Source organism: Nothobranchius furzeri, chromosome 4, assembly GCF_043380555.1.
Source record: "Nothobranchius furzeri strain GRZ-AD chromosome 4, NfurGRZ-RIMD1, whole genome shotgun sequence".
NCBI lineage: Eukaryota > Metazoa > Chordata > Actinopteri > Cyprinodontiformes > Nothobranchiidae > Nothobranchius > Nothobranchius furzeri.
Window position 1 is genome coordinate 78,375,860 of NC_091744.1, and position 18,082 is coordinate 78,393,941.

The window sequence follows — 18,082 nt, forward strand, 5'->3', positions numbered from 1 at the left end:
GTCCCCCCAGCCGTTTAAAGTTCAGTAGCCAGGTGAGGCTAGCATGATCAGTCCGAAGCTTGAACGTGGTGCCCAGCAGGTATGGCCAGAAGTGTCTCACAGCCATAACCACCGCTAGCAGCTCCTGCCTGGTGACGCAGTAGTTCCTCTCACTCCGATTGAGACTGTGGCTGTAATAAGACACAACTCTTTCTCCATCTTCACCTGTTTGGAAGAGCACGGCTCCCACCCCCACGTTGCTAGCATCTGTATCCACAATAAACGGTTGGGCGGGGTCCGGATACACCAGAACCGGCGCGTCAACCAACGCCGTCTGGAGCTGGTGGAAAGCTGCAGTGCACTCCTCACTCCATTTGAACCGCCTGCCCTTCTCGACTAACCGATGCAGGGGGCTAGCCACAGTAGCAAATCCTTTCACAAAGCGGCGGTAGTAGGAGGCCATACCCAGGAAGCTCCGCAGCTCCGAGACGCTTCTCGGCACAGGCCATTCCTTCACAGCAACAACCTTAGCAGGGTCTGTTGTTGCTCCTTGCTCGCTGACGACATGGCGGAGGAAATGGGTCTGGCGAGTGAGCAGCGTGCACTTAGCAGGATTTAATCGCGCCGCCCTCTAGCGGGGTGTGTGTGAAGCAGCAAAGAAGAGTCGACAGGTAGCAGACATAGAACACTTTAAATAGCCGGATGGCTCCCCTTTTCATCCCTCCACACATACATTTAACTCACGGTGCCAACAGGCACCGGATAAGAACAACACAGAGTGAACTCCAACCTGAAACAAACAACACTAACATAACCCCGAACAAAGTAACCCTCAGAACCCCACAAACTGAATAAACAACCCCAATTTACCCTCCCCCAGAGTGCAATGCGGCCTTGCCAGCCTATCAGTGGCAGGGCTGCCACAATATCTTAGCATTTGCGGTTCAACATTTTTTCAGCTGGTAGAAACCATTTAACACTTCCACTGTATTTTTGGGTGACCCCACCAGGAAAGTTGACCATTAAGCACGATTGCTAGTTTATCTCTATTTATAGATTATAAATTGTAAGTTGCTTTGGATAAAAGCGTCTGCCAAATAAATAAAAATAAATAAATAATCTCTTGAGGGCCACATGGCAGGGGTGAGGTGGTGCTCACTCCTCACCCCTGCCACATGGACATCAAGGGATAAACCATCAAGCCTGCTCAATGGTCAACTTTTCTAGCGGGGTTCCCTGATAAGACAGTGGAGGAGTTAGTAATACCTCAGAGCTGTCTTTGACATTCGACCGTAAAAATCAGTAAAATTCTAATGAACTGGTCTAAAAAACTTCATAAATCTGTTAAACCTCTGAACTTTTAAGGCTTTAAAGAGGCTTATGGGTCATCTAGATCATTTCATGTTAAGAATTATGTTTTGATCCAGTCATTAAAACCTTGTTATGTGTGATCTGGTGCAGGATTGCAAAATCCTACAGGGTCAGTTATGAGACTCGACGCTGGATATCAGCTCAAAAACTGTAAAATTGGAATGTAACACATTTGTCTGCTTCTTAAATTTGAGTGACTGTAAAAGTTCATTGGTTGCAAATGCATGTTTAATTATAACTTTTTAGTATTTTTCATTCGTTCTGTTTGGTGGTTCATCAGAGGTTTTGCAAATGTGAACGACTGAGGCAAAGATCTTGTGTGATCTGTTAGCACTCAGACTGTGTGATGAGGAAGATGCTCAACTTCTAACCCCTCATGTAAGCTCTGAATTAGCAGTGATGGCTTTCCTGAGTCAGGTTGACTCCAAAAGTGAATCAGTTGTAGAAGTTCATCCGATGCTTGCTTGCTGAGGGTTTTATTGGGCTCCATCTGATGGTCGGCGTGACATTTTGATGACAACCCTGCATGTGTACGCACAAACAAACAGGAAACATCATTACCCCCTGCGTTTTGGTGGCACTTGTCATAAACAGCATTTGTATTGTAATGTGTGCATGTTCACCAAAGTAAAAGCCTTTTAAATGAAACTATACTCCATATGTACCACTTCAGGTTAACTCTCTTTTTCTTATGAATGCTGCATGTTGGCTAGTTGGATGGTGATGTCATTGGTGGACAGAAATACTAAACTGATGCTGACAGATGTGATTCAATTACTTATAATCAGCTTTTAAGTGAGTACAGAAGCCCCGGGTCCCAAAAGACCTGCGTTTTAATGTTCAGCATCTCAGAGGTGGAAATAACAACGCAGTTGTAGTGAAATCCCTCGGTTTTGTATTTTATCACAGCTGGACGAAAAAGTACTTACCGCCACCAGGTGCCTGAGACAGTGCTAATGATTAGCTGGGAGGTAATGTGGCTTCTTTGCTGAGTGGAGTTTGTCGCATGTCATCAGCACTTCGAATGTAGGTGTTAGTTGTTATTAGCTGGCGTGCAATATTGTTGGCAGAAGGTACTCTGGTGAAATTAATGGATTCAAAGACTGTAGAATGTTTTTGCATGGTGCACGGCAAACAGCACTGCGGCCAGTGTCAGCTGACATGGATTGCACATCATGAATCTAATGATCCAATCCATAGTGCTAATGGGTTTCCATCGGGTTCCAGCTAATGACTTTACTTCTGTTGGAGAGATATTGTGTTCCCAGTCTTACTTTGGAAACACTTCTGTTTATTTATTTCTTTCTTTATTTTTTACCTGGCTGGATAACTGTTGTGTTAAAGCTAATCAACTCCATCCCCAATCACACTGCCAGGTTCACCACTGTGTGTGTTTGTTGGCAGTTTTGATTGGCGGTTTTGTATTTTCTGTTTTATACTCTGCTCTCTTAAAATGAGGTTGGATGCTTTCTTAAAGTTCTATAAGTGTTGAAGTCTGAACCACAGCAGCTGCGAAACCACAGCGACCGCTGGGGTATTAATGGACAGGTGTAAGATTGCTATTGATTTTTCCCGCAAGCAAGAAAATAAGCATAGTTTCCAAACAAATTCCCGAAATCAAGAACATGATATGGAATCATACTGATTGAGACAGTCTGCGAAAACAGACTCGTAACTAATTTTTTACCTGTCCCAATTCCTGTTTGTTGTTATTTTCTAATTATGACAAAGAGGCTTTTATCCAAATCTTTGCTTCCCAGACAATCAAGGCAACCTCTCAGCTGGGTGACCCAAGAGTGACCTACAACCTCGAAGACGGAATGGTTCCTGAAACCAACATGCCAGTTCGTTTCTACCTCTCCCCTAACCGTGAGGATGGCTCGGCGTCCATCCTGGTGTCAGAGCCGCTGGACTACGAGACCACCCCTTTTTTCTCTCTCCAGGTCCGGGCGCAGAACGTGGCTGCAGTGCCTCTCGCTGCTTTCACAAGAGTTTATGTTAATATTACAGGTATACTCTGTAATTCTTTGTTTATGGATGTGATAAACATCATTGTTCAATTAGAAGATACTAATTTATTGAACTCTACGGTGATTAAATGTCATTAATACGTATTTTATAAAGTTTAGACAACAAACAGTTCTATTTCTTTGCATTGGATCTTGAGCTCTGAAGTGTCTGTTTTGACCAACACATCACTCCTCCTGAAAGCATCACTTGTTAAACTAATTATCTTTTTGCTGCTGTTTGTAAATGTAAAATTCATGTATGTGGAGAACCTTTGGGCTCATGTTTTTTTTTTGTGAGAACATTAAAATTTGCTGCCACAGTGGCACACACTCAGGATGCTAAATTATGTTAAGGCGAGTTTGGAAGCAATGTTATTTTTGCAACTGAACTTCTCTCATTTTCTTAGATGTCAACGACAACGTGCCGTTTTTCACGTCCTCTATCTACGAGGCCTCGGTAACAGAAGGGGCTCAGATGGGGACTTCGGTCCTCCAGGTGTCTGCCCACGACAAAGACCTGGGACTTAATGGCGAGGTTTGTGTTGATCTGTTTTTGTTCATGTTGCAGAAGGAGAAAAAAAGGAAAATAATGAGGTTTTTACAGAAATCTCTTGAACTAAATCCCCATTGTGCTGTTGCTGTGCTAAACCATGCATGTCACCCCAGAAGGAGCATTATGTAACATCACATCCCAATCCCTCCAGTGTGGGAGTTTTCGCTCCGCTGTTGTCAAAGAAATGTCGAGGTGATGCTTTCAGCTGCTGTTATCAACGGTCTCTATGATTGTGTCAGTATTGGTGGAATGGAATGTATTGATTTAGTTTTGCAAAGAAGCAGAATCACCAACTTTTTGACTACAAGTTTTATTTTATTTTATTTCTGGTGTCTCTGCAGCTTGTAGCTTCATTTTCATATTACGTGTGCTCCACAGATCACTTATTCGCTACTGAGTGACAGCAGCGGCGACCACAATTTCTTTCGTATTGACCCGGAAGCTGGGATCATCTACACAGAGGCGGTGTTTGACAGGGAGGCCCGGAGCTCCTATTTGCTGGAAGTTCAGTCGGAGGACGGCAAAGAATCAGCACGGCCTGGAAAAAACAAGCAGCCCAACACAGGTTTGGATTACACATCTTTAAATGATGCATGTTATAAATATATATGTCAGGTTTGATTCATCGACATATACATATATGGACAATGGGTTTCCATAGGCTCCAATAACACGTTTTTGAGGGGAAAAGGGAGGTGGCCACCACCGCCATTTTGACCGTGTCACAGGTTCCGTCAAGCCCAGACAATTCCACAAAAGGGAAGAGAGGTGGAGCTGAGGGTGGGGCTGTAAGGCTGGGATCAACTGACGACACCCGGTCGAACTAGCTACAAGCTAACCTGAAGCTAACCCAAAGCTAATGCGGAGGTGGGAGCTAAGCTAACGGAGGTAGCAACCTAGCTACAACCGGAGTTAACTGTGCACAACACCAGAGCTTCTGAGTCAGAGATACGCCGCACTGACCGCTGGGTAGAACCGGGTGGAACACAGAGGTCTCCGAGACCTCCACAAGCCGGCAGCCGCACAGCAGACAAGCGCCGCTGCGATCTGAGATGCGCAGAGCTGCCGCTGGGGAGAACCGAGTGGAAAGGTTTTCATCCCAGAGCTCCACAAGCCGGCAGCCCGTGCAGCAGACAGAAGCCGCGATCAGACAGAGATGTGCCGAGCTGCGGGGAGGGGGGAACTGGGTGGAAAACATCGGTCTCCCGAGAGCTCCACAAGCCGATAGTCGGAACCCAGCTCCACCAACATGTTATTTCAACCCATTTTCTAAAGTGCAGCATTGTGTTAAATGCACTGGGTTTTACCCTATTACATTTAAATTTCATGGTTAAACAGTACATGTTAAAATCTAAGCTCAGCTCGGCAGTGACCTAAAATACATAAATATAATTTTACTTACCGGAAAAAATGAAGTGGTGACTCCTTGGACGCTCTATTAGTGCAATTAATACCACAGCAAGTCGTTTTGTCCAACAATTGCACAAAAAATATCCAAAAAAGAACGCACAAACGCTACAACTAATGGTCTAAGTTGAGAGACTGAAAATGACCGAACAGTTTTCAGGCGAGGCCGAGGCTCAGACTGAGGCCTTTCCCCGGAGCTAGCTCTGTGGTCACGTGGGTCTGATGCTCATTAATTATACAGAATTTTAGGCTTTTAACACACTTACACAGAAGAGTGAGAAAAAAATTCACCCCCCTCAGAGTTGTCATGAGTGTAAACTAGATCATTTAAACCAAAGACATGTTTTGGTACCAGGCTGTAAACATGTTTATTTCTGCTGTGAAATTGGTATTTTTAACTTGGGAGTCAATGAAGATTTGCTCGCTTCTGACACCAGCCCCCAGCGGATGAGGGTGGAACTGCAATTTATTTCACTTCCGCATTGACCTCAATTTCTGTCCGGCATTGTGGGGGCTTGGTTTGATTTCAGAATGAACTGAGGTAGATCTGGGAGTTTGTGTTGTGTTGGTGAGCCAAGCCCTAATCCCAACCTGGAAATACAGTGGTGTGAAAAACTATTTGCCCCCTTCCTGATTTCTTATTCTTTTGCATGTTTGTCACACAAAATGTTTCTGATCATCAAACACATTTAACCATTAGTCAAAGATAACACAAGTAAACACAAAATACAGTTTTGAAATGATGGTTTTTATTATTTTAGGAGAGAATATATCCAAACCTACATTGCCCTGTGTGAAAAGAAACATTTTGTGTGACAAACATGCAAAAGAATAAGAAATCAGGAAGGGGGCAGATAGTTTTTCACACCACTGTAAGATAGCTGGGAGCTGCTGACACACAGTTAATCTATAAACGCCGGTACGTTTCTCGAAGGGAAACGAGAACAAACGGGCGTCAAAAGAAGAGTAAATAGCTGACTTACCGGTCGAATGAGTGACGGCTTGATGAGCGATGACGCTCTGAATTTGCGGCATGGGTTAGATGAATCGATAACGGAGTATCAAGGGGATGAGTAGGGTTACGTGGCATGCTGAGGCTGATGGGAGTTTATGCTCCTGTCTGACAACATGTTATATGCTGTATTTTATTTCCAATTAACTTTGAATTGCAAAGGCTTAGATGTAGATTTAATTTTCTTTCTTCTCTTTTGTTTTATTATTATTATTATCATTTTTTGCAATAGTATAAGTGAGTGATGCTAACCCTTATTTGGTGTTATGGTGCCACCCCACAGGGGTGCTTTGGAACATGAGAGGTCACATGACCCTGGATGCTTTTTACAGGTGCCACCGGGCATTGACATAATAGATTTTTGGACCACGCTCTCCTTTCCTGAAACAGAATACCAACGCTGGCTCCCCTTGACTGAACAAACACATTCAGCTGAAAGATTTTAACCAAAGCTCTGCTGTCTTTAAGAAATGTGCCCCTTCTTAAAATAAGATCACCAAAACGTATCTTTGAACGCATATGCAGAAAGAAGTAAGCCATGTTGTAGTAGTTTTACTCGACTTTAGTATTTTTTTAAAGCTTTGTCTGGAGTTTTTAATGGGTGCGGGTATGTGCTTGAATGTTTCCGATTTGCATAAAGCTTGAAAATGTTAAGCAGATAATTTGACATCTCATTGCTTGAAGCTCAGTGCTGCACCACCAGAGTTCATTGCATGCCTTTTTAAAAAGTCAAACCATTTGTCAGACTCAGTCACCTCTCTCAGAAGTGTTGGGCATTTCATTTACAACCTACTAGCCCATGCATTCACCCCAGACAAACAACATTAAAGCTAAGCAATGAGGAAATAATTTTAAATGGGGTGGGTGGAATGTAAATAGTGTGGATACCACTAGAAATAACTTCAACATATTGTTGTGTATTTATAAATAATACATAGCCAGCTAGATGAATACATGGAAACTATGAAGGGTGATGCCTCTGTGACCTGCCTTTTAAACAGATTGCATTGGTTTACATTCACACCTTGGAGTTGACTTTGAAAAAGGGATTTCAAATTCGATTTATTCCACTGCCATGACCAGGCAGCCTTGCACGTGAAACCAGCTTGCAGATGTATTGGCATTTTTGTTGCTGTTGCCATTGACAGCCCCTTTTTGAACCAGTATATTTTCACTGTTCAATATTTTACCTGTACCGCCCATGTCTGTTTACAACGTTCTGTATATGACATTTTGGCAGTCGAAAAATCCCTGTCTGTGTCTGGCATGATGTAATGTGACATTTGTATTCAGAAGTGGGTCTTTTGCCTGTATTTGCGAAGCTGGTATTAGGTGCAGCAGGTGATGTTTTGGAGCGGCAAAGCCTCCTCTCCAGGGTTGCCAGGGCTGCTTAGCATTTACAATGAGTCTTAGCTGTGTCTAATGTCGTCCACATCCAGAAGGGGCTCATCTGCACTGCAAACATTGCCTATCTCTCTGTCACCCTTGGGATACAACAAAAGGAGGAGAGAAATGAAAAAAGAAGAAAAAAAGAAACGCACCAGCCAAGGAAATAAAGCCACATTCCACCGTCATCCTTTACTGCAGCAGCTCCAAATTAACATGTCACCAATGTATTCTCAGAGCAGATAATTTACTCTTTCTAACTAAAGAAATAAAGGTTGTAATGAAAAGGACCAAGATAAGACACAAACATTTGTCATCTTATGAATATTTAACCATCCCTTCAGAGTTTCTGTATCTCTCCGCTGCAAAAGCAGGTGGCTGAGGGAGTTTATTTAACTCAGATATTGTTATTGTAATGTCACCAGTAATAAAACATTATCCGAAAACGTATTGCATTATAGTTTTATTATTAAGGTGGATCACGTTGAATTGCATTTTTTGGTTTTAAAGTGAAATGGTTAATTGTGAAATTAAATAAAAGAAGGAATAACTCACACAGGGTGCTAGCTGGCTGGGATGCCAGTATGTTAGTGTGCCTCTTCTTTTAATCTTTTTCCACTCTGTCATTCCTGCAGACACAGCATATGTGAGGGTTTTCATCAGCGATGTCAATGACAACAAGCCTGTCTTTGCTCAGCGGCTGTATGAAGTTTGTGTCGACGAGAACGCAGACGTGGGCCTGGCCATTGTCACCGTTAGCGCTAACGATGGGGATGAAGGTAAGCTTGATGAAGCAACGGACTGGTGAGCTTCCCAGATTTTACTGATGCCATTCCCTAGAACTAAATGTCATCGAAGCTAACGAAACCAACGTGAAACTCTCTAAAGGTTTACAGAAACTTGTACAATTTTTTATATTTACCAGCACAGGCTTTTTTTTTCTCCATTGGAATAACAGATTTGTTTTGGCAGCATACCAGTCAGTTTCCTGTTTGAACTGCGTGCCAAATAGGAAGCTTTTTGTTTTTGCAGGATGGTCTTCGTTTGTAGCAGTCTGCATAAAGTCACCCTGGAGCTAGACTTTTCCAATCTGGCCCGTGCTTTGCAGTAAAACATCCTACTAAAATCAAGCGCTGTACTAGATTTAGTAGTCAGTTAAGTGCTTGGTAATGCACTGCAGCACATATGTTCTAAAAAGAGTGACATGCTCCCGCACAGTAGGTGGGTGGGATTAAAGCAATAAAGCAGTTGCTCATCCTCCAGACTGCAGCCTAAGATCCGTTTATCGGGAATATTTAGGGCCGTTAATCAAGCGTTTATGGCGAGCGGGGGTGCAGCTTAGGCCGGGCTACATCACTAATGATAAATAGCTGTGGAGCAAAACCAACCCCCAACATCAGAGTTACAATACTATTTGCACTAACGCCAAAAAAAAAAAAGCTGCGTCCAATCTGTCTTATTTAAGAGCTCCACCCAAGTCTGACTGATGTAAACATGCACGAGCCCCGCGGGAGGCTGGGAGCACTTTTTCAATGAGGCTGTGCTAATAGTGCAGATTAATGTATTAACGTGGGATTGTCTCTTCTTTAACCCTACATGAAGATTGAAAGCAAAAACTATATGTTCTACAGGATAATCTCATCTATTCCAGTGTTATAACATTAGATCGGATGGTCTCCACAGAGACAAAGTAGATCAGTTCCAATATTGACTTCTTTTTTACACCCCCAACCAACCTCACCCGAGCCTCACGGTAATTCCCTAAAGGGCACTATCCGACTGCATTATGCTACCTTTTACTCATTACTTTTTCAGCACCCTTTTTTTAATTAGTATCTGATTAAAGCTGAGGAGACAGAGTACAAAGTTTCCATTTAATGAAGTAATCACAACAAGAAAGGGTTACATGAACATCTACTAATCCTCGAGTCTTGGAGGAAATGAGGTGTTATACCCTGATGGTTGGACCCCTCTGCAGCAGTGCAAAGAAAACAAAAATAAAACAATGATTTAAGCATGCATGGTTCAAACCATTGAAAGTAAAAGCAGCAGCTTGCAGTACAATGTGAACACTTTCCACCACTTTGCATTTTGTAATTATTTTCCATATAGGTGCCAATGCAAAGCTGCGCTACCAGATAACGTCTGGTAACAAAGGTGGTGCTTTTGACATTGAGCCAGAAGTTGGGACAATTTTCATTGCACAGTCACTGGACTATGAGCAGCAAAAGAGGTACAAGCTACTGGTTCTAGCTTCAGACGGCAAGTGGGAGGACTATGCTGCTGTTGTGGTCACGGTGGTTAACAAGAACGACGAGGCACCGCTGTTTTCCATGAATGAGTACTATGGATCAGTCACGGAGGAACTTGATGGATCGCCTGTGTTTGTGTTACAGGTGAGTGGCTCACAGGCTTCCTGCATAAAGCTTTGCAACTGTGTACTCTTTAGTAATTACAGTAATCTATATATTTGCAATTATCGTCCCTTTTTATAATGAGCACCCTTCCAAACTTTGCTCTCGGTGTAGGTTTATGTGGCAGCTGAGTAATTATTGCAATTCCTTATCCTGGCATGTCATTTCAGTTTATCTACTGTTGGTGTTTTACCATAGCTTGGCAAGTTATTTAATTCCCTTTAAGTTAGAGAGGCAGCGAGGATGAATGTTGTGTGTGGAGACATTCTGCAGTAGAACTGTCACATCCACTCAGACCAGATGTAAGAGACATGCCTGATCACAGCTCATTGCTTTAATTAAGCAGGTCAGAAAAAGTGAAAAAAAAAACTTAAATGGGCTGTCTAAAAAAAAAAACAGTCCAAAGCAAAGACGAGTGGACGATGGCTGAAAGGAGATAAGAGCAGCCCCTAATTTGCGGTTGACTGAGTAAAAGAATATCCATTTTCTTAGAAACTTGTCTTTATCTCTGCAGGTGACAGCCACCGACCCGGACAAAGATGCGGACCAGGGTGCCATCCGTTACTCCATTCATGGCCAAGGAGCAGAGTCACATTTTATGATCAACGACATCACAGGGGAGATGTATGCTCAGCGCACCATGGACCGGGAAGACCGAGCCGTGTGGCGCTTTGTTGTCATGGCAACGGACGAAGAAGGCGAAGGACTTACTGGCTTTACGGATGTTATTATCAACGTGTGGGACATCAATGACAACGCCCCAACCTTCTTGTGTGCACCTGATAATTGCCACAGTAACGTGGTGGAGAATTCTCCTCCGGGAACAATTGTTGTGGAAATGACAGCGGTTGATCTGGACGACGCAGCCGTGGGTCAAAACGCCATCCTCACATACCGGATTACAGAGAATGCACATAATTCTAACAACGAGGAACTTTTCGCTATCGATTCCAGTACTGGCACTGTGTCTGTGGCAGCGGAGGGTCTGGACCGGGAGTTTGCTGATAGCCACCATGTGGTAGTAGAAGCCAGAGATGGCGGAGGCATGATGGGGACAGCCACTGTCACCATTATGGTATCGGACATCAACGACCATGAGCCAAAGTTTAGAGAGGACTGGTGTGGTGCCCGTGTTCCTGAGAGCACCCGTGAGGACGCTTCACTGCTGGAGCTTTATGCCGTGGACCCTGATGACGACGTGTACGGGCAGCTGACGTTCAGTGTGGTGGCAGGAGATCCAGAGCAACGGTTCTACATGGTCAGCAACAGACTGGAGCAAAAAGGCACCCTGAGACTGAAGACAAAGCTGGATTTTGAGCAGCCGGGGGAGCAGAGGTTTAACATCACTATCAAAGTGGAGGACTCCGACTTTTCCAGCACTATCCACTGTGTGATTCTCGTAGAGGACGACAATGATAATGCCCCTGTGTTTGGTCCAGTCTCTCATTTGCTCTCCCCTTTGCCTGAGGACGTCGCTGTTGGAGCCAGCATATTTCAGGTCACAGCCACTGACACTGACTCAGGTCTGAATGGGGATGTTTTCTACAGTGTCCTGCCCAACTCAGACCCCTATGAACATTTCACAATCAATCGTGCAGGTGTAGTCACTGTCACCAAGCCACTGGATAGGGAGACTGTGGCAAGTTATGAGCTGGTTGTCATAGCAACAGACCGTGGTAAACCAGCGCTGACTGGCAGTGTTACGGTCAGCTTGCCCCTGCTTGATGTGAACGATAACGGGCCTGAGCTGGATGCACACTACACGCCTGTGCTGTGGGAGAACAGTCCAGCACCTCAGGTAGTCTGGCTCAACAGAAGCTCAACTCTCCTGCATGTCGTGGACAGAGACTCCCCAGAGCATGGGCCGCCTATTTTCCTCTCCCTACCCTCTGTGTATTCCACCGACTTCCACCTTCAGGACCACGGGAACTGCTCTGCCACTCTCACCACGCTACGCAGGTTCGACAGGGAAAGGCAGAGCGTGTTCCGCCTGCCGGTGATCATGACTGACAGCGGCGACCCGCCGATAACAGCCACAAACACGCTCACCATCACTATTGGTGATCATAACGATAACGCCCATCAGGCAGGAGAGAAAGATATCTACGTGCATAGCCGCAAGGGTGAGTTGCTTCCTTATCCGCAGTTCATTCCCTGGTTCTTGTTTTTGTCACGGAGCGTTGCACTGCAGGCACTGATTTCCCTCTTTCCTATTCACTCTCTCTCTCTTTCTTAACATTTTTTCTTTTAAATCCCAATTGCCTATTTTTGCTCATTTTAAAATCTATTTTTAAACATTTTCTAAATGCTTTTTTATATTTTAACTTTTTTTTGTTTTTGTGAAGCGCCTCGTGATTTTCATCTTGAGAGGCGCTATAGAAATGATATTTTCTTCTTCTTCTACTTCTTCTTGGCTGAAGAAGGGGTGGGGTAGGGGGTGGGGGGGGAGAGCTGAGGCTACAGATTGAAGGGGAAAGTTCACACTGCTGAACCTCCTCAGTGTCATCTGGAATCCATAATCGCTCTGACTTTTATACTGTTTTTTGTTACGATAATGATGTAGAATTTCTTCTCAAGCCTTGAGCAGATTCCAACCCCCAAGCCCAAAGCTCAAAGGAACGTCATTTTATTGTAGGATCATCATTCCTATTTTGTCTGTTTGTGTTTTCCCCCTCCAGGTAGGTTGATTAGGTATGTTGGCTTGTTAGTGTTTTGATTCCACACAAAGCAACATAGCACTTTTGGTAATTGTTGGAAGTGGGGATGCCGTGACTCATCCGAGCTGCCATTGTTTACCCAGCTGCAGTACTCTGGCGCTGCAGGTCGATAATAACATAATCCATAGTGAGATAGCCTTGCTTCCTTAAACCCCGCGCTCTCTGAAGTGGAGCACAGAGAGTCTTTTCATTCCAGCAGTGGGACTCCACAGTTATGAGCATAATAAGTAGAACAGAACACAAGAATGCAAGATAAGGAGAAGAGAGGGACGGAAAGATAAGTGTTGGCATCAGCAGATTCTGTCCAGACTGAATCGATGTGTGTGTCGGTGTGTGTGTGTGTGTGTGTGTGTGTGTGTGTGTGTGTGTGTGTGTGTGTGTGTGTGTGTGTGTGTGTGTGTGTGTGTTTACCTTGAACAGGAAGGATGGGATATGCAGCTCTAGGAAAGGTATATGCCCCAGATCCCGACGACTGGGACAGCAAGACCTACAGTCTGGAGACAAGTGCAGCCAAGTAAGAGCTCTTCACTAAATGCGCCAAAATGGTTTTCTCTTTTTATTGTGCTGATCTCTGTACGTGTAGCAAATGTATGCATGCCAAAGACTGACCAGAAATGTTAAATGAACAAATTAAAGGGCTTGTGAAATCAGCCGTGTGCTTGCATTCTCCAGTAAAGCTTCTCTGAATGACATCATTTCATTTTAAGCAAGCCAACCTGGTATTTCTCACAATCGTAAGTGCAACTCCCTGGTCTCTAATACAGCCCACATCTCCATTAAGGTTTTAATCGTTGTCATCTTCGGTGATTGTTATTCTGGAAACGACAATCACATTCAATCAAACTAAGAAATCTTGATCAGCCTGCATCACGTTCCCAAGATAAAGCCGCCTATACAACCACATTCCGAGTCCATCAGGGACCTTGTGCCGCTGTTCAGTATTCCCCCTTTTAAGATCAGATTAGAAATACCAATTGCATATTTGTTTTATTCACACAGCAAATTCTGACAGTTGCTATGACAACTATCAAGTCGTTTTAGAAGCTTTTTGAGTCAAATACTTCAGCTATTTTTTACTTCGTGGACCTTTTATGTCGTTTTGCACAGATTGTGAATTGAGTGTTTGTTGGAGGAAAACCAGGTATCATTGTTCACTTTTCTATTTGTGTTTCTGCCAATAAGCTCAGAAACAACTACACAAAACAAAACACTTATCCTTTGTTTTTGTTCTCTGTCATCTTACGCTGAAGTATTACTCTTCTACTCGCCTCTGTTTCTCTCAGATACTTCAGTCTGAATCAGAGCTCAGGAGTGCTGACTTTCCGACAGAACACTCCAGCAGGCAGCTACTGGTTGAGAGTAGGTGTGTCTGATGGGGTGTGGCCGGATGTGATCTCAGGAGTCAGGGTTCACATCAGGGAGCTGGAAGAAAAGGCCTTCATGTCGTCCGCCTCGCTGCGTTTGACAGGTAACGGCTGCAGGAACACGGCGCACCTCACCGCATAAATTAGATTTTACTTTTGGATAAATTAGTGTTGATAGCTCAACAAGTAGATGGAAGATGCACTTGTTCTGCTACTGCATGACCCCAGATGTACAAGTCTGGGAAAATAGTGAATACAAAAGGCTTGTGTCTTTCCCAGTCTCAGTCACCATCCAGGAAAAAAATCAAAAGCAACACAAAGCCAGCTCTTTGTTGACTCTGGTAAATTCTGTTTTGACACTGATTTTGGAAATGACAGCATCTTTCACAGGCATGAATAAATTGGTACTTTTCATTTACTGATTATCAAGTTGTCAATCCAGTTAACACCTAAATAACAGGCTGTCGAGCCATTTTTCTCATACGTGCATTGTTTAACATTTCTAACCATTTACAGTGTTTGTTCAGAACCGTCTTGTTTTCTATTCTTCTCTTCTTCATTCCTCCACACCCTTGGGGTTTCTGGTTGCGTATTCATTTTTCTGACAGTCTCTAAGATCAAATCGGAGTTATAAAGGTCAATTTGGAAGTGTCAGGTAAAGTCCTTGACATTTAAAAAGCCATTCGGTGAACGAAGTCAAAGGCTGTTATGGATGCCTCTGACTCCAACTTGTTATCAAATTTCAGGGATTAAAGATGACTGCTTGCATTTTCCAGATATTCCTGGGAGGTTCCACCCCCAAATGTGATGGATTTTTGCTGTTGTTAAATTATTTTGCAAGAGACAGTTTGTCAAGAATCTAACTTAATGCCAGCAAGGAAACTAGTGATTTTACTGGGCTGCATCAAGACTCCTTCACCTCATGGATAGCTCAGGGATGAAACGGATCAATACAGGGAGATGTTAGGCTACCTCTTGTGCTAATGGAATCAGGAACTTCATAGACTTTGATCAACTCTGTAGTTGTCATTGACGAGTCGGTAGTTCTTATGTCATGAGCCTCCACTTTCTTTGTCTCCCGAAAGGCATTACAGCGAGAGAGTTTATCGACTCCAACGTCGAGGGGAAGAGTCGGCTGCAGGCGTTCTGGGACTTCCTGTCTGAAACCCTGTCCGTCAGACCAGGAAGCATCAACGTTTTCAGCGTAGCAGACAGAGAGGAGAAAACAGTAGACATCTATTTCCATGTCTTGACTGATAATGGCTACTTGCGGCCAGAAAAGCTGCACAGTGTTCTCGCGGCACATAAAAGGAAGGTATGTATACCATCCTGTCAGACCGATAGAGATCTGTGTTCATAAATCACGTGATAAACCTGGGAGCTTGAGGAAAAGAGATAACGGGGCTCTTTATCTGGCCTTTTATTCTCACACCAAATTTCTGTCAGGTTACCGCCTGACCCTGTCATGTCTATTTGTCTCCCATTCACTTGTTGTCAGTTCCTTTCCTCCATCTGTAACTCGCTTTCTTTTTTCCACGCTTTCAATCCAAATCAATGTGATTATCTTGCCACTTTAACAATTACGCTGACGCTGTTTCTTCTTCTGTTGCATTTCGTGTAAAGGTATTTTGTTCTTCTGAAAGCAGTATGTCATTGTCTTGTACATGGCACAAAACTGCACGTATTAATTCCTGTTTTTTTAAACAGAAATTATTGTAATTTCCTCTTTCTTTTCGGACTCTGCAGCTGCAGTCACTCCTGCGAGCGAACGTGAGCCAGGTGCAGGTAGACGAGTGTGTGCGTGCTGACTGCAAGACATCCGGAGGCTGCTACACACAGTTAAGCATCAGCGACTCACCCAGCTTGATAGACTCTGGTGCTCTATCCCTGGTCTCGGCGAAAGTGACATCCGCGGCTGTGTGTGGCTGTGCCGCCAGAGAAATGGCCCACCAATCCTGCTCCTCTTATCCCAGCGACCCCTGCCTTAATGGTGGGACATGCATCGACACACAGAACGGATACAGGTGAGATGCATGTGGCTCTTGCCCTGTAAACTATGTCCCTATCAAAATAAAATGAAGATGCGTGAGTTAATTTTCAGAATTGGAAGTTGAAAATTAAAAATACATTTCCTACACGCTTGAATCCATTTGTCGTGAGGTCTGTCGGTGTGGTATGTGAGCTGTTATTTATAAAATGCATTAGCTGGTAGGGCTGCTAGACTATAGGGAAATACATGGTAATCATGTTTATTTTGGTTAGTATTGAAATCATGATTCTTTACTATTTTTATTCATTAAGCGAGTAAAACACATTGCATTTTATTTCCCATCTTTAGCTGAAAACACACCTTGAACACCACAGCAGAATTCCAAAACAGGGACATTGAGACTCTCCGATGAACAGGGGCATGTCCAGGGAGTGGCCCGGGGTGGCACATGCCACCCTTGGAATCTGATTGGCCACCCCAGTTGCCATCACACTAATTTACCTTCAAATAGGCTTTTCATTGTCCACAAAAGTCTTGGGGGTAAAACAAAACAAAAAAAGCATAACCATTGGTGCCACCCAAGTTGTGCCTCACCTGGGCCACCCCAGTTTAAAAGATCTGGACACGCCACTGCCGATGAAACACACAGAAAAAATCCCTCTGCAGTGTGTACTGAACTAGATTGTATATTATGGTCTGTGTTCAATTGACCAAGGTTTCTCATCTTTTGACAATAGTGATTCAATAAACTCAGGATTATAAACTTTCCTCACCACTAGATTTGTCTTTAAAATCGTTTTCATAGCGGTTCTGTAAAGCCCAGAAGATCACTCCATTGCTTGCCTTACCTCCTCTTGGTTGCTCATCTCCCTACCCGTGTTGCATTTGCTAACCACCTCACTTGATTTCCATAAAAAAAATACAAATAATCAAGCTTCTTGATCAGTGGCTCGTTCTTCTGCTCCTTGGTTCTTAGATCATATTATCACCACACTGTTGTTATTTTGTTTCCAACCCTGTTGCTGTTCTGCTCTCACCTCATACCAGATCATTGCATTAGAATCTAATTAGACTTCTATAGCTAATTGATTTAATGTAGACTAGAATCTAAATAGATTCTATAAAAACTCCTTCTTTCCTGTCCAAAATTAGACGTTAGTTTAAATGTGCTGAAATCGACGGAAACTTAATATTCTAGATGATCAGTCAGCAAACCACAAAAAATAAAATGAAATAAACGTTAACAGACAGCAGCTATAAAAGCCAGAACAAGCTGCTACAACATGGCTCAAGTAAAAATGTGTTTCATGAGTGTTTACCCTTGAAAATATAATCATGGGAGAAAATATGACTGGACCACAAAACCAGTTGGGGTCAAAATTGGAAAAAACATGGATGTGAAACAAATGTCATCTTTACAAAAACACCTTCCCAAGATGCACATGAATGTAGCCTTCAGCATGATTGGAAGTGCCTCGTAGGGAAGTCTTGAGAAAATAGAAGCAAGCTTGCAAAGCAGGCGCGATATTTGTGATGGTTTCTTTCTGCAGACTGTTTTGTGATCTTTGGAATCAACATTTAGACTGAAATATAGATGATGTTGATTGTGCTGGTTGATTATTTTTAGTCAAGATTTTAGTCTATAGTACAGAATATTCACCTTAAGCAATTATTAAAAGTCTGAAGTCATTTTACTGGTCGTCATTTTCATTTTTTAGCTCTCTCCATGCAGTTTATTTCATGCACACACTAATGCCCAGATTAAATAAATATAGGGCAAACGGATTATTTAAATCTACTTCCCACTACTGAATGCTCACAACTTCTCAAAAATCTTATTTAATGCCACTTACACAAAAATGCAAGTTTGTGCAAAACCA

General features: G+C 43.3%; 1 protein-coding gene across 1 annotated transcript in view; it reads left to right on the forward strand.

Moving 5' to 3' along the window:
* LOC107389069 (neural-cadherin) overlaps positions 1-18,082 on the forward strand; it is a 151,298-nt gene that overhangs the window by 90,607 nt on the left and 42,609 nt on the right. The window contains exons 13-22 of the mRNA XM_070550452.1: positions 3,111-3,360; positions 3,767-3,894; positions 4,291-4,477; positions 8,353-8,496; positions 9,830-10,113; positions 10,646-12,254; positions 13,269-13,362; positions 14,132-14,316; positions 15,298-15,527; positions 15,959-16,236. Coding sequence (XP_070406553.1) covers positions 3,111-3,360; positions 3,767-3,894; positions 4,291-4,477; positions 8,353-8,496; positions 9,830-10,113; positions 10,646-12,254; positions 13,269-13,362; positions 14,132-14,316; positions 15,298-15,527; positions 15,959-16,236 — 3,389 coding nt within the window. The remainder of the gene's footprint in view (positions 1-3,110; positions 3,361-3,766; positions 3,895-4,290; positions 4,478-8,352; positions 8,497-9,829; positions 10,114-10,645; positions 12,255-13,268; positions 13,363-14,131; positions 14,317-15,297; positions 15,528-15,958; positions 16,237-18,082) is intronic.